General features: G+C 38.1%; 1 protein-coding gene across 2 annotated transcripts in view; it reads right to left on the bottom strand.

Annotated features, from left to right (window-relative positions):
- KLHL1 (kelch like family member 1) overlaps window positions 1-16,139 on the bottom strand; it is a 193,180-nt gene that overhangs the window by 121,301 nt on the left and 55,740 nt on the right. For both annotated transcript variants that reach the window (XM_089507962.1, XM_089507961.1), the window contains exon 4: window positions 2,949-3,145. In XM_089507962.1, coding sequence (XP_089364088.1) covers window positions 2,949-3,145 — 197 coding nt within the window. The remainder of the gene's footprint in view (window positions 1-2,948; window positions 3,146-16,139) is intronic.

A 16,139-nucleotide genomic window follows, 5' to 3' on the forward strand; every position in this document is an offset into this window, starting at 1 on the left:
ATTAAAATTAGTTAAATTGTAACTGTAAGGACTATAGTTCATAGGAACATGTCCAAAATATTCATTCTAGAATATTTGTATTGGTCATCCAATGGTATTTTCAAAAAAGAAAAACCTCTCTATGTATTTGGTCAACAGCACTGGTGTTGGAAATAGTCTAGCAAGCATCACAACTTTCTATAAGGCTTGTATCCAGGAATAATTTCAGCCAAGACCAAAAGACAGGATTCTCTCTCTGCATAAAAGGCTTTGATTTCTCTACCTCAGCTAAACTTCATAGGTCAAATATTATATTGTTTCAAATTATACAGAATGAACTGGGTGCAATAAATGCATTAGTGTTTTAGCTGGAATAGTTACTTTGTTACATGTATTTATTAAGTCAGGGTTTGCAATTAGTGATACTTAAATATTATAAGATTACCTAACCGAGAACAAAGAACAATTAAATTGGATTAAAGTGTGTGCATGTTTTTCATACATGGACTCTGTTATTATTGCTTTTGAGGCACTTTATTCCAAATGTCAACCTGTTTCCACATATTCAAGCATATCCAAAATCCCTTTCTGTGATTGGAACTTCTCAATATAACTTGCTTTATTAACTGTTTTTTATCACTGAGTATAGTGGTATGTCCAATGTCCAAGTGGTCCATTGTACCAAATACAATGTGGTATGTCACTCCAACAGAGGTGGGTTTTGTTTTAACTCCTTTTTTATGAATAAAAATGTACTAGCATAGCTTTTTAAACCAAACTCAACATGTTCAAGTACAACATAAAAGTGCTGAAAAAGTGTCAATATTTACTTTATTTTTTAAAGCTCATTTAAATTGACTTTATTTCATAAAACTATTTATCTCTGCCTATTATATTATGTATACTCTTGTTCCAAACTATGACATTGCAAGGGTCACTTTCTAAACTATATTATACGGATGTTGTTAGCTTATCTTTCTCCATTGGGATGATACATACCCTAAACTGACTAAGAATTCTTAATTCCTGGCATCCATTCAATGATAAATGGACCGATTTATTAACAAGTAAATCTGTTTCCAATTAAGTGAGCTCCCAAGGTAAAAATCTGGTCACTTCCAACCTGTAACTACTGTACATAGCTGGCAATGTTACAACATTGTTTCTAGTAATGTGTATGAAAGGATACATCCACTAATTTAAAGTCTTATTTACTTATTTATTAGCTTCATACCATGCCTTTTACTTTTAAACAATCTCATGGCAGATCACAATATGCAATACAAAACTTCATAGTAACTAGTCAGTATCTAACATTTAGATACAGTATATGGCACTCATCCAAGGGTTCCTGGATGAAACAGATTATCTAGATTCATGTCAGTCTGCTTTCAGAAATGGTTATGGGACAGAAACAGCTTTGGAACCCTTGGTGGATGACTTATGCTGAGAACTGGACAGGGGAAATGTGTCCCTGTTGGTTTTTCTGGTCTTCTCAGCAGCTTTTAACACCATCAACCCATGGTATCCTTTTGAGTTGCCACTCTGGGGTTTGTTCTACAGTGGATCCATTCTTCTTGGAGGAGCACTCTCAGAGGGTGGTGCTGGGGGATTCTTTGACTCCTTAGCCATTAGCCTGTAGTTCCGTGTTGTCCCCTATGCTATTTAATATCTACATGAAACTGCTGGGATAAGTTGTGCAGAGTCTTGGAGTAAGGTGACACCAGTATGCTGATGATACCCAGCTGTATCACTGCTTTCCACCTAATACCAAGGAAATTATTCTTGTGCTAAACCAGTTCCTAGCAGCTGTGGTATCACTAGGTTGACCGTTACGCAAGTGCTGCGTGGCACCGTGCGGATGCCGTGCGGCGCTTGCGTAACAATGGTGGTGCCCATGTGTACAGGGCACCGCCATTTTGATGCTCTCATCATGTGCTAGCGTTGAGGGGCATCTAGAAGCACCATCCCGAGGCAACCTTAGCACATGGTGAGACTGTGCTTCAGGGCCCATATGTACCGGGCCTTTGTATCTCCAGCCACTCAAGCTCATTTGGTGAGAATCAGGGAACTCCCTATCCAGAGAGGCCACATCCCTGATATGCTTTTGGCAGGAAAAACATTCTTGTGCTGTCAGACTTTTTCTAAATGATGAAGGTTGGTCTTTTAAATGTAGTGTAGTTTATATTTTAAGGTTTGTATAGAGTTTTTAATACATTTTAATTTTTAATAATCTTTTAAACTTGTTAAAATGGTTTAATTACTTTTTATATGTCGTATCTACATTTTAATGCTTTGGTATTGTTTTTAACTAGTACCGTTTTAAATTTGTTGTCAGCTGCCTTGAGTCCCTATAGTGGGAGAAGGGTGGAGTATAGATCTGACTGCTTATTCAAAGTCTATAAGAAACTATTGTTTTCATCTGGCACTGAAAAACTAGGGGCATGGGTGCCAGTGCAACTTTCAAAGCTGGAGTATTGCCAGACAAAAACTAGAACCTCTTATGATTTCTGAAAGTCAAATACTTTGTTAGATGATGGTATAATCACCCTGCATCTCAACCCACAGCTGGGATATATGAGCCTGTTAAATAAGCCTAGCTAGAATCCTGTAGTTTGAAACATGCTGTTCTACTTAATCCAGTACATTACTTTAAAACTAACACCAGGAATATAAAGTTTAATTTAAGGGTAAAACAAAACAGCACAAAAAACCTGCAGCTCCAAATAACACTGTCTCACATAGTGCCATCTGAATGAAGAATGTCTTAGCAGATTTTCTATTATTTATTTAGCAGCCCTATTCTTAATATATTTTTCATATATAACTAAAAGTCCCTCTAAAACTATTCATGAGACGGTATCAGGAATAAAAACAGAATCTCAAGAAAAAACTTGGAATGCTGGCAAAGTTCACTTATTTAGTTTATGTTTTTCTATATGCAATAAGATATAATGGGGTTGCCTTACCATGGTATAGTTGTGAGCCACTTCCATAAGCTCTGTGCATCCCTGGGCATCTGCAAATGCCCGGATTCCCAGACAGTTAGATGGATGTAAAAGCTTCATGAGGAAATGGCAACAGACTTCAACTACTTGAGGGAGCTGGAGAAGGCATGCAGCTGCGAGGAGGTTTTCTATGGTATCTTCCTTTAGTTCCAGACAACCTGTATATACAGAAGATTAAGATACAGATGAAAATTTTGCCAATTCAGAACGAATTGAGGCAGCTGTGAGTTTAACAAAGATGCAAGAATGAAAAATTTTCTTATCATTATTATGATAGATGAAAAATAAACTTTACAGAAGTTAGGAAAGTTTTAGAAGATGTAACACCATCAGCTATTCCTCCCAATTTTCCATTTATAAAGGTCCTTCCTGGGCACCAGTTCACTCCATGCATATGAGGTAGGAAACCAAGTCTATTGGACAAAACAGACTGCCCCTTTCTGCCACCGTCTGGGTGGCTTCAAAGCACAGCGTTTTGATGACACATGATCTGAATCCACCCAGGAACCGACTTCATGCCACCCAGCTGCTTACATGTGGGCTAGCTTCCAGCTGCTCCAGTGGTGCAGCATTTATATGCTACATGCTGCCAGAGTACCTGAAAGCCAGATTCCATCCACAGGGGGGCATAAAAGCTGGCTTTTTGCCAGTGCAAAAAGGAATGGCTATTTACTGCTTTTTTTTGGGGGGGGGGGGGGGCGGCAAAAAGGCAGATTGAGGCTGCAGTGTGTGGTTGCAGCGGCCCCAATCTGGCTTTCTTAGGGGCAGCTTTAAGCCACCCCTTTGAGGCAGTCTGTTTCACCCCTATGAAAGCTTATGCCACAATGTCTTTGCTCAGTCTCAAAGGTGCTACAAGAACCATTTAAATACTGATATTCCAATCTAACAAAGTTATGTTTCTGAATGTATTTCCAGTTAAGTTTAGTTCTACTAGACACTAGTCTTCCAAGAGAATAGTATTTCACTGGGGGTCCAATGCAGCACAGAATATGGCATACAATATTACCCAAAGGTATTTTGCATTGTAATGTGAAACAAATGAAATAAAAAAGTTTGGAGAGATCAATTACTCTGAGATTTCTACTCTCATTTTTCTTTCACTGATGAGAAAACTGGGGGGAAGACTGAAACTCATAATGTCTTTGCTTTAATATTCAGATGTATAAATTAGGAACCAAATAGTACCAGAGCAGGTAGTTGCTAAATTATAACCTTTCATTTTCAACTTCAATGTTTTCAGCCATGTAGTCTTGCTGAAACAAGATTCTAAAACATCGGATAAACTTGTTCTATGATACCAAATGCCATTTTCTCCATTAATTTCACTCTGTAATGCTGATTCACAAATCCCAAGTTGGTTAAGTGAACTAATAATAATAAATGGGATTGTGTGATTCTGCCATAGCATTAGGAAAGAACCTAGACACACAAAAGTGGCATGTACACCAAGGGAATGTGGGGGCCTGTGTCTCTGAGCTATTTGGTTTTTAAAAACAGGCTAATTTTAGCTAATTAGAATCTCTTTGAAGCCTGCTTTTTCATTGCGGGCCACTAGTTGCTAGCCATTCCCTAGAGACAAAGCTGGAAATTCATTTCTTAACAAGAGCCTCAAGGTAGTTTCCCATAGTGTTTTCCAATGCAGCTGAACTATCTCTTCCGGTGGCCTTTCCCACTAGAGCTGACTTGAGTCACATGCTCATCCTTTTCTCTACTCCTGACTGTGTAAAGAGATGAATCTGAATCCTAACTCTGGTTCAGCAAGTATATTGTTTTAAATTGTACTGTACTACATTGTATTTTTATGTTATAGGAGGGTTATTTTGAGATAATTTTAATGTTTGATACTTGTATGATTGTATGTGAGTTTGTTGTTATCCCGCCTCGATCCGTAGAGAGAGGCGGGAAATAGAAATAATAAATTATTAAAAAATTATTATTATTATCAAACATTTCAAGGAAGGGGAGGGGAGCACTAGCAGCCAGTTGGTGGGAGATAGGGAGTGAGTTGGGGAAAGACTGAGCACATATACAAAGAGGTGAGAGAAAAATATCATACAGAAAAGAACATGAGCAGAGGTGGGGAAAATAGAAGAAATAGTAGAGGAAAAGATACAGAAAACTAGGAAAGGGTGAGAACTAAAAGGTTTCTAAACTTTGTGAATCTGGTATTTCTGCTAGTAACATTAATAAACTAGGTATCTGCCATGCTATTTTAGGCCCTCCTTACCAGAACAGCATTCAGTTCAGAGTACCTTATTATCTAAAACATGGTGGTGTGGCAAAATATTATCTAGAATATGGTGGTGGAGGCAAGTAGAACTACAGTAGCCTTGCCTGAGGAACCAATCACCTTATTTATTAGGAGTAAGAACTAGCTGCTTGCAGAGATTATATCAACCAGAAGAAGCCCAAGGCAGTGGCAAAGGGTGGTGCCAAAGGGCATCACCTGTTTGGTGCTTATTCAGTAGCTGTATGGTGTCATACAATGGTTGGAACCACTAAGTGATGAGAATGGGTGGTTCATAGTTCATGTTGTGTCCTTTAATCTGTTGTATTTATGGTTGTTGTTGTAGTATGTTGGAATCCCATGTGTATATTGTAAAGAAACTTTATACAACTGGGTATAAATAATAACAGATTAGCTATCAGTGAGAGTGGCAGCTGTAGGACTGAATTGAGATTATGGTTATGCTGGACTAGCCAACTACTTAGCTTTTTAACCCAGTGTGTACAAATTGGTAATGACTGACTAGAGATTTTTAGAGTTGTTGTAGTTTTAATTGTTATAGCTTTTATCGTCTATTTTAAAGTGTAATGTGTATAGAAAATGGGGCAGCAATTCCAGTTGTTTGGGGCAGAGAGAGATATGGCAAGGACAGGGTGACATGTTGTTACAGGGGAAGGAGAGAGAGATACTTAAGACCTGTCTTATTTTCCAGTCACTCTGCCATCATCTGGAGCCTGGAGAGAGAGCCAAGTCACCCACAAAATCTGACCTTGCCCCTTTGTAATGCCAGATCAGTTAAAAATAAATATCATATAATCTATGATCTCCTCAAGGATGAGCGGTCCAGGGAGGCTTTTTTTTTTTAGAAGTGGCCATACCACTGCTTCTTTTAAACTAGATGGAAAATTTCCTCACCTGAGAGATGCATTGATAATATATTGTACTTAAAATCTAATTACATCTCCACTTTGCATGACCAGCCAGGAAGGACAGGGATCAAGGGGACAAATTGTCTTCCTTAATGTCCCAGCAACTTGTCCACATCAGTGGTACTCACCAATTGGAACTAACTGTAATTGGGTGTCCATTGGACACCCAATTGTCAACTTCCACTACAATGATGGCATCTAAGCCAGTTCTCATCCAAGAAATTCTATCTGTAAAGTGATCATTAAAAGCAACACAATGAACTACTGAAGGGTCTAGAATTGGATTCAGGAGGGAAGGTGCCTGAGTTTCTCGCTGCATGTATTGCCACCTTATAGTATGTCTTGTCTAATAGAAGTCTAGTCCACTCTTCAGTCATACTCCTTCTCATTTCAGCTTCCTGAAGTCCCCTGTATACCATGGGGCCCAATTAGTAAAAGGTCTGAAGATGTCAGCATTAGGATTAAACTCTTCCAGAACATGGCCCCATAGACCCCCCCCCAAAAAAAAACCCAAACAGGAAAGCCTTTGACTTCACACCAGAGAGGACGTTTGGGAACAATCATGTCATGGAACAGATTCCATCTGTTGACCAGAAGTTTTGTGGTTTTTTTGGGGGGGGAGGGGGGCATGTGGCCATGTTCTGGAAGAATTTATTCCTGCCATTTTGCCTGCATCTGTGGTTGGCATCTTCAGGCTGGCATTTGTGGCTGACATCTTTTCTTCTTGATGACCAGAAATTTAATAGGATCATTACTGGCACCAGCCACACGGCCCTCTAAGGCTTCCTGGAATCCTAAAGGTTCCATTAGCCTTTAGGGTAGACGATCTTAATAGATCCACCACTCCTGCAGGAATGGTAGTAGCTATGATAGTAACTCTGACCAGAAAATTATCTCTCCATGACAACTTAGATCACCTCCACCCACAAGTCTGTATGTTTCAAGCTGAAGACAGCATCAAAAATGTGACCTGTGGGCTCTGAAACCATCTGGATAGACCCATGTTTTTCATGGGTGCCATGGATGCTGGATCTGCTCCTGACAGACTGGTCTCAAATGGGATGTTGAAATTGCCCAAGATCAAAAGTTTGGGTGACTCCAATACCAAGTCTGACATCAGTTTCATGAGCTCAGCCAGGGAGTCTGCTAGGCAGCAGAGTTGATGGTGCACTAACAGAATCCCCAGTTTACTCCTGCTGTCCAGGCCCAGGTACACACAATCAATGTGATATAGCTGCCTAATAGCTAATCTGGTCACATTAAGATATTATTTGTAGACTACAGTTACTCTGACCCCTAGCCCACTGGACTTGAACAACTTCAACATCAGCTTCAGCAGATACACCAGATGTGCTCCTTCCTAATGCTGGAGGACCTAAAAATTACCTTCTTTAAGTCCTCCAGCTCTAGGGAGGGCAACAGCTGGCATTTCAGCTGAAGGTGATAGTTAGCATTCCGGGCCATTGCATCTATCTGAGCTGTCATTTGAACCGACAGATCCAGAAGCACCCCCCATGCTGTGGTAATGGTAAAAGCAAGGTAAAAGCCAGGTAAAAACAGTATTTAAAATATCTTTATAAAATCCAGTGTGGTAGGGCAAGATTTATACTAGCCTACAACAGAGGTCATTGCTGATATTAACCATAGCTGCAGAGAATCTGGCAACATCATATGCTATATCTGGAATGGTGTCCGAAAGCAGCAAAGAAGTGTAGTATTGACTGGTGTGCCCTTGATGTTTATACAGTAGAGGATAAAGCTCAGGCAGATGTCCCTTTAGTATGAGCACTGAAGTAATATGTGCTCTGTTGTCTCTATTTGGCCAGAGTCGCATGGACATTGTTTGAAAGGGAGATCTTTTTATATCTGCCTTCAAGAACTGCTGAGGGAAGGGCATGGCATCATGCCAATGTGAAACTTCTCCCGTGGTTAGGTACTTTGAGTTTTTCTAAATATGCCATAGGTGAAGTTAAATATCTGTTGGAGTCACTAACAATAAAAGTTACAGTGCCACCTAGGTCTAACTGTCACTCCATATCCACCTCCCATTGTTTGATGATTGCTTTAGCCTTTTCATATCCCATGTTGAGCATAAGATCCATAGAGAAACCCAGTGAAGAAATTTTAATCATTGCAGTCTGTTTCCACGTATACTGGAATTCATCAGTCAGAGTAAGTGGAGCAACGCCAGTGGGAAAGAAGGATAGTCTGAGGCAGTAGCTGAATATAGTCACTCACATTCTGGCCTCCATTTTCATAAAGCCTGATTCCAGTCTCAGGATTGCATTAGAGACCCACTATGCATCTTGCAATGCTCATCTTAGAAATTTGGATTGCACAAGTTCTAATGGTGCAGAATTGGGGAGGGGACCCATAAAGCAGTTGTGCAACCAATTTGGCTTCAGAGAGTTTGTGTCCTGCCGGGATATAATGGCCTCCTCTTGTCATAAGAAATTTGAGGATGGCTGTTGAACTCCTTTGCATGTTACCAGCAGCATAGTCCCCAATGAATAATAAAAGCACTCATCCTGTGAGGTGACCATTGCTTTCAACAAGAAGGTCCACCTGCTCTTCTAATCATTGATGATGTGAATGAGATTTGTTCATTTTCAATTCATTTCTAAAACAAACACAGTTCTGTAATGCAGCCAATGAAAGCAATGGAACCAGGTAGTAATTTTTCCATTGATTTAAATGGAATTTACTACCCTACATTTGGGTCAATAGTTTAGTCATAAGTATAACTCATCCACTTAAAAATGAGATTTTTGTTAGTTATAACTAAAGTAAGTTATAACTTAAGTCATGGGTATTTCATTTGGTCTATTCTTGGTATAGATCAAATACAGTAAATTTTATTTCAGCATTTCCATATATTTGTATATGCTTGTATGAATGTAGCTTTAAAGGTGGATTTATTACAGTATAATGAAGGATTGGCTTGAAGAAAGAATGAGACATGTGCTCTAAGTATGATAAGACTTATTGGGCATGATAAGTAAATATATGCTATTCAGCATTCACATATGTTGATAAATTTTTCTCCACTTTGGCAGTAACCGAGCAATCACTTAATTTTTATCTGGTCACCAAAGCATAATTTAGGTTAATCAGAAGAATAATAAATATTTCAGCTGCTTGCCTATCTGCTTAAAAGCAATCCAACAGAATTAGTTTGAAATGAATTTAGCTAATCACCACTTCTAGACCATTCTACTTTGCCCTGCAACAAAATCTCTTATTTTGTGTGGGCCTCAAGATGTTGTTGACTCTCCCTCAAACAGATGGTAAAGTAGCTTCTCTTCTGTCCCCAGCACTCAAATATATGCATATTTATTTTGTAACATATCTACACACACACACACACACACACTCACACCTATATACCAATAAATATACAAAGCATGGATAGATGGAGACAGATAGACAGGCAGGAAGAACTGTGTCAGTAACATCTATCACCTTACATTCCAATATTTCTTATATTAAAAACAATTAATGATATGCATAGGAGGCAAATGGAAATCACTTAATACAGTAACAAATGTTCCATACGTGAAGGCCAAGACATGAGTTTAAGTTACTCTAGTGTGCACTAAAGTTGCATGAGTTTTTTTGGAGGGTTGGGGGGGATGATGGTGCAAAAAGCCCAAATGTGCAAATTGTATGTGGTTGGATCACATTCTATCCACATAGCATGAGGGATACATTAACATGTAGACAGTCCCTAAGTGTGAATGATGTAGATATAGCCTGGTGGGTGGGATTCTGGAATGGAAGCATTTAGGAGTTTGTTTTAAATTGACAAAAGCTGCAAACAGACAACCCTCTTCTAGCTGTGAATATTTTTTCCATGAGAGAAGTACTCTTCTGCCTATTTTCTCAAAATACTCTGTTCTTCCACATCTATATTATCTCAGGAGAAATGTAATGGTGAACTTGTGTTTCTTAAGGTAATCAATATCTGTTAATATGTACTCTCTGCCTTATATTATTATTACTTCACTCACTGTCTAGCTAGACTTTCTAATTTCTTTTAGCTGTTCAGTTGCTTAGGAGCTTTACAAGATTCACAGAAGCAGGTGCCACCACTGGCATTACTGCAGCCCACATACCTGCACACAACTTACTTCACAAATAACTGCTCACTCAAGTGAGTCCACTGGGTTGAACAGTAAATAACAATGACTGACGCAAGGGAAAGAGTGAATTGTCTATAGAAATGCACTTCTTTTACAGCACCTGCAGATACAAAGAGAGAGCGAACAAATGGATGGATAAACTGATGAATGCACAGAAAGTGAAATGAATACTAAGACATTATTAAAAAAGTAACTAAAATAATGCTTATAATTCAAAAAGCATGAGATAAGTATGAAATGAAAATACCTGACTCTTGTGCTATTACTCAGTATCTCACTAAAACCTCTTGTCAGCAGCTGGTAGATTACTGGTTCCACTCAGACAAAATCTTGAAAAGGTTGCTTGCAAGTATCCTTGAGTTGTAATTGGTAATATTGCCTCAGATTGGGCAGATTATGGTATGTGTTTACTGAAGAAATCAAAAACTTTATAGAAAATTATAAATATTATTTCACTGAAAATAGGAAAGAGCTATACCTCCTCCACTACCAAATTATGTGAATAGCCTCATTCTATTTAGATTATTCACATTCCTCTCCCTATTTACTCTTGTGTGACATATTTTGTCATATCTATGCATGAATAGGGAAGAAAGGGACTATGCTATGCATTGTACATCGTTTGAATACATAAACTGTACACACTTAGATTCTGTATCTGTACAGTGTTTCCTGTAAAAATGAAATGCCTGTGTGCCAGACTTCTTCCCCAGATTTGGAATAGTGATAAGAAGAGGCCAGCTCAGTAGACACAATTCTGCTCTCCTCTCAATACCTCAGTATACCTATGCATGTCAAACAAATTAAATAGTAAATATGTTGTTGTTGTTGTTGCATGCATTCAAGTCATTTCCAACCTATGGCAACCAGATGAATCTATCAAAGGGTTTTCTTGGCAAGATTTGTTCAGAGGCTTTTTTCATGAGAGTATGTGGCTTGCTGGGAGTATGAGAGTTTGTGGCTTGCCCAAGGTCATCCAAAGGGTTAGCAGGGATTCCAACCCTGGTCTCCAGAGTTTTAGTTTCCATGACCAAGCTGGGATTCCAACCCTGGTCTCCAGAGTCTTAGTTTTCAGGATGCAGCAGGGATCTGAACCCTGGTTTCCAGAGTCTTAGTCCAATGCTCAAACAACTACAACATGTTGACTCCCATATTTAGCTAGCAACATTAGGAAAAAATCCAATAATATAAATAATGTACACTTGAGAAAATGTACACTTGAGCAAACTTTTTTTCCCCACCTTGACATTAGTTATAGAAATAATAGCCTTCAGGTACTGAACTGTTTTTTGTCACTGGCCCTAAACAAACTATTGGGGTATTGTTGCTTTCTTTGTTTTTTGAGGGAACAAATGCAAATCCATATAATCCAGAAATATAATCTCATCTATTTCCCATTCTCATTTGTTTGTTTGCTTGCTTGTTTTGTTTGCCATTTCTGAAAGTCTGTGTAGACCTTAAAGGCTCCCAAGGGTGGAAAACTGGTGTGTGGACCTATTGAGGTTGTCGAGCTCCCATTTTATGGTGTCTTATAATATTCTGTAGCATTTTATAATTGTGGAAGTTTTATAATATGCACTGTGCTATGTTAATTTTGTGTTGTGATTTTTTAAAAAATAAAAAAGCATTGACTTGTATGTTTAATGTCAGACAGGTGATCTATGAATGGGATAAATGAAGGGCTGTATGTGTGAGAATGGGCAGAAAATAAACACATTTTAGAAACTGATATGATTATGAAATAAAAGCAGTACTATCTAGCGAGAATATAAATTAAATATAAATGCTATAAAAGGTGCCACCCCATATACTGATACGACTTCTGACAATCTGGTTCAGATCATGACATTTTTCACAGTGATTTCACATCAACAGAGTCAGCTTGCTTTGTATACACTTTCTTTGTTGGTGTCACTTCAAATACCTAAGCTCCTCAACATAAGTCATGAGCAGACCATTGCAAGGAAGGGATGCCAGATACTTGAAAATTATTTTTGAATTTTTAAATGAAGTTCATTGATTTTGATAACCGTGAGACAGAATAGTGTTCTAAGTAGTTCTGAGTGATGTTTTGGGGAGCTTCTGAATCACTCCTGTGATGTCACTAGGATTTTTGCCTTTACTTCTCTTAAATGCAATTTTTGCCAGGGATTTAGAACCCAGAATGAAAGCAAGTTATCTAAAAGACCTCTTCTTTTATAGACCTTTACCAACACTGCAGTAGCTAGATGAACACTTGTCAAGAGCATACATTCCTGTCATTGTCTTAACCTAAAGGTGTTTTAGCTACATATTTGTGGTATTATTATGGAGCAGGAAAATAAAGACTGCATTCATTTTTCGATTCCTTTTCAAGAAAGGGTACCTCAACACATTGAGACACCTTTAAAGAATAAATAAAGGTCAAACACCATGACTTTTTATTGGTTTGTTGGTGTTGTTGTTTTGCATTTCAAGATTTTTTTAAACAAAAAAATTGTTTGCACAAAAATAATGCCAATTTACACAAAGACTCTCATAATCTTGCCCAGTGGGTGAAGAAAACATTTTGGTTTTGGTTGTAAAAATAAACTAATGAGGTTTTTCATTTATTTTATTTAAATGATTTATATCCCTTTCTACTTGTAGAAACTTCAAGTTTTAAATCCCCAGAATGAAGATATATTTTTCTCCTTTTCCAAAGGTTTCTCATAACCATAAGCAGAACACTGACTTAGCCTATCCCTTTATGTTAAAGTGTGTAATTTTTTCCATGTGCTGTGTCACCACTTCTAAAAAAAGGGAAAACATTTGTGAATATTCTTTACATCTGTAATCTTAGCCAGTTATTCCTACAAATTTAATGCCCACCCATCCCCCCCAAAATCATCAAAGTATAAAAATTGGCAGGAGACAAACAAACTTGCCTCCTTTGTGTACCTTTTTGTTGCCAAATGTATTTTCATACCAGATGTTTTACACTTGCTATTCCATCCTTTCGCTTTTTCAGAGCAAGAAAAGTACTTGATGACAGCTGTTATTAGGCAATTCTTGCTTTAACTCTGCCTAGCACCATATTTGATCCACTATGTCAAATAACCCAGCAACCAATTTTTATGACCTGTCAAGTATTTGAACCCCCTCCTCCCCACTCCATGGTCTCAAGCAAACAACAAAACTAGTGCCTGCAAAATCTACCTGATGTGGCAGTCTTATTCATCTTGATAGGTAACAAGCTGTGAAAATCTGTTTTAACTCAGTGCCCTATTGATTGGTGTGCAGCCAATGAAACTTTGTCTGTCAGGATAAAAAATGAAACCTAAAAATTTCCCAGAACATAGGCATCACATGTTTACAACTAGTACATGTAAAATAAAAATTAAAAATTAAAATGATTCAGACAGTATGACAAGCCAGACTTGACCAAAAGTAAAAGCTTTGGCTAGTGGTGTCACCAGGTTTGGTGTCACCCAGTGCAGCTGCTCATGGTAACTCACGTTGTCACTCCCATGGACCTACTCTTCCTCACTCCTCCCTACCTACCAATGCAGGGGATCAGCTGACTGTTATAGTTACATCATAATATTGCATTTCAGTTGTGTTACTGCACTGGCAGACAAGGCACTGGGTAGGAGCAGCATCACACTGGTATTATTATTATTATTATTATTATTATTATTATTATTTCCACAAAAGGGGAAGGATCTTGATGGCAGCTGAATGGGAGGGAGATGGTCTCTGGGCACATGATCTGCCATTCATCACAGTTCTGGTCAATTGTTCAGGGATGTTTTTATCCCAGTTCAATATTGGTTGCAAATGCAGGGAGTCCACAAACCCTGCAAATTTTATGTCTATAGACAGTAATTTCAGTGTCAAGCTCCTGTGATGCTGTCAACTGGTATGGCTGAACCCCTAACACCCATCTAGTGGTGCTACTGACCATGTGGAAAGAGTAGAAGGGATGATAAATGTGCAAGCCAAAGGTTCACTGATTCTCATTTCTTCATGTGCATGTCAAAATAAAGTGTTGTTTTGCATTATGGCATAGGTTTTCATGGATTCTGTCCAAAACATCAGATGGAAAAAAACATGTTCATCCCATGTTGGTAGCTCTATATAAACATACTTGACTCATAGGGATTTTAAAGAATGAGATAAAATGGAACTGAAATGTAGGTAAGTACAGACAGTAATAATTACTTTAACAATATTGATTCTCAAAATATTGGACAACACAAAACATTGCATTAAACATTATCATGGTTCAGACCAGAAGATATATGGTTGAGTCTTGATGAATTCCCTCCGACTGTACTGTTTGTAATCCCCATTCTATACTGAGAATCTGCCCACTTGAAAGCAACACTTCATGTACTGTATCTGATTAAGTGGCCAGCATTCACAAAAGTTTTGTTGCCCTTATTTGCCTTCAATTCAACTTCAACTTAGAGCAACTCGATGACAGCCTAGAGCCCTGGTTATCAACATCATTGGTCAGAGGTGAGCTGTGATTTCTTTGACTGGATATATCCATCTGTACTGTAGTCTTTCTCTTTTCCTACTGTTTTCCATTTTACCAAACATTACCATATTTTCCAATGAAGCATGCCACCTCATGATGTGTCCAAAGTATGGTAGCCCCAATTTAGTCATTTTTAGGCTTTCAGACTCAATTTGCTCTCCAAGCATGTATCTGTGGTTTTGGCAGTTCAAAGCTCATACTATAATAAATTTCATGGCCTTCAAAGTAGTGCAGGGTTCCTTATTATTTACTGTAACATGATACTAGCTACCTCTCCAAAAACTGTTTATAAGCAATGCCAGTTGAGACAGCACTGATTAAGGTATTTGGTACTAAGATTCAGAGAAATTATCATTGGGCATGCATCCCCATGAGGAAATGGCATATCCATTTGTCTATGGATCTGTCAAGATAAGGAATAGAAGGTAATAGGAATAAAATGATATGGTGAAATAATGCTAGAGCTAACTAAAGGAAGGAGGCAGCAATCGGGGGACACTTGTGAAGCAAATGAAATGTGGTGCACCACAGTTTATGACCTTGTTTGTTTCCTGAGGTAGAACACTAATGGTAAACAGAGGACACCTTCATTCCTGGGACAGATTATATGATAATTAAGAGGAGGAAATTGAGGAAAGAAGGAATGTTCAAAGGACCCTTTGATATGGGACAAAGCCAGGGGCTGCAGACTGGGAACGAGGGGTTGGAAAGGTGGAATTCTTAAAGGATAGTCCATTTGGGGAAAATACAGATTTGACACAGCCAAGCCTGTGGTTAAATCCAAAATAAAGCTCTAGTTTTCTACACTACCATGCTGTCTTGGTTTCTGAGGTCTGAGTCCACTAAACATGACAAATCTAAATAACTGATCTACAAATGGACAACTTTGCACGTGAATAGATTTTGCTATATCTTCAGTACTGGATGCAAACTGCCTAGTTTTTAAACTAGCCAGTCTTGGTCTGCCTGAATCAAGACTAGGTAATTGGTATTCAAGGGAAAGCAAAAATACATTGCAGCAATGTTACTTACATATTAGCATAATACATAACATTTGAATTAAACTGGCAGTCCTAGTGAAACAGTAATTTCATTTATGTCCTAATAAAAATTCTGAATTGATATTATATAATAAAATAATATATAGTAATCCTATTGTAACAAAGGAAGGTTTCAACAAATATCTTAATACTAATTTAAAACACTTAATGGAGGAGAAAAATTAGTTAAAATAAAAAGTGCAACATACATAAATATATCTTTGCAATACTGCAATATCTTTGTTAAAGCTCTACAGTACAGTCTATGTGGTCATAAATAGTTCAATGGATTTTACTCCCAGATAACCAT

The sequence above is a fragment of the Sceloporus occidentalis genome, unplaced genomic scaffold (genome assembly GCF_023333645.1).
Source record: "Sceloporus occidentalis isolate IW3139 unplaced genomic scaffold, rSceOcc1.0.p SCAF_2, whole genome shotgun sequence".
Lineage (NCBI taxonomy): Eukaryota > Metazoa > Chordata > Lepidosauria > Squamata > Phrynosomatidae > Sceloporus > Sceloporus occidentalis.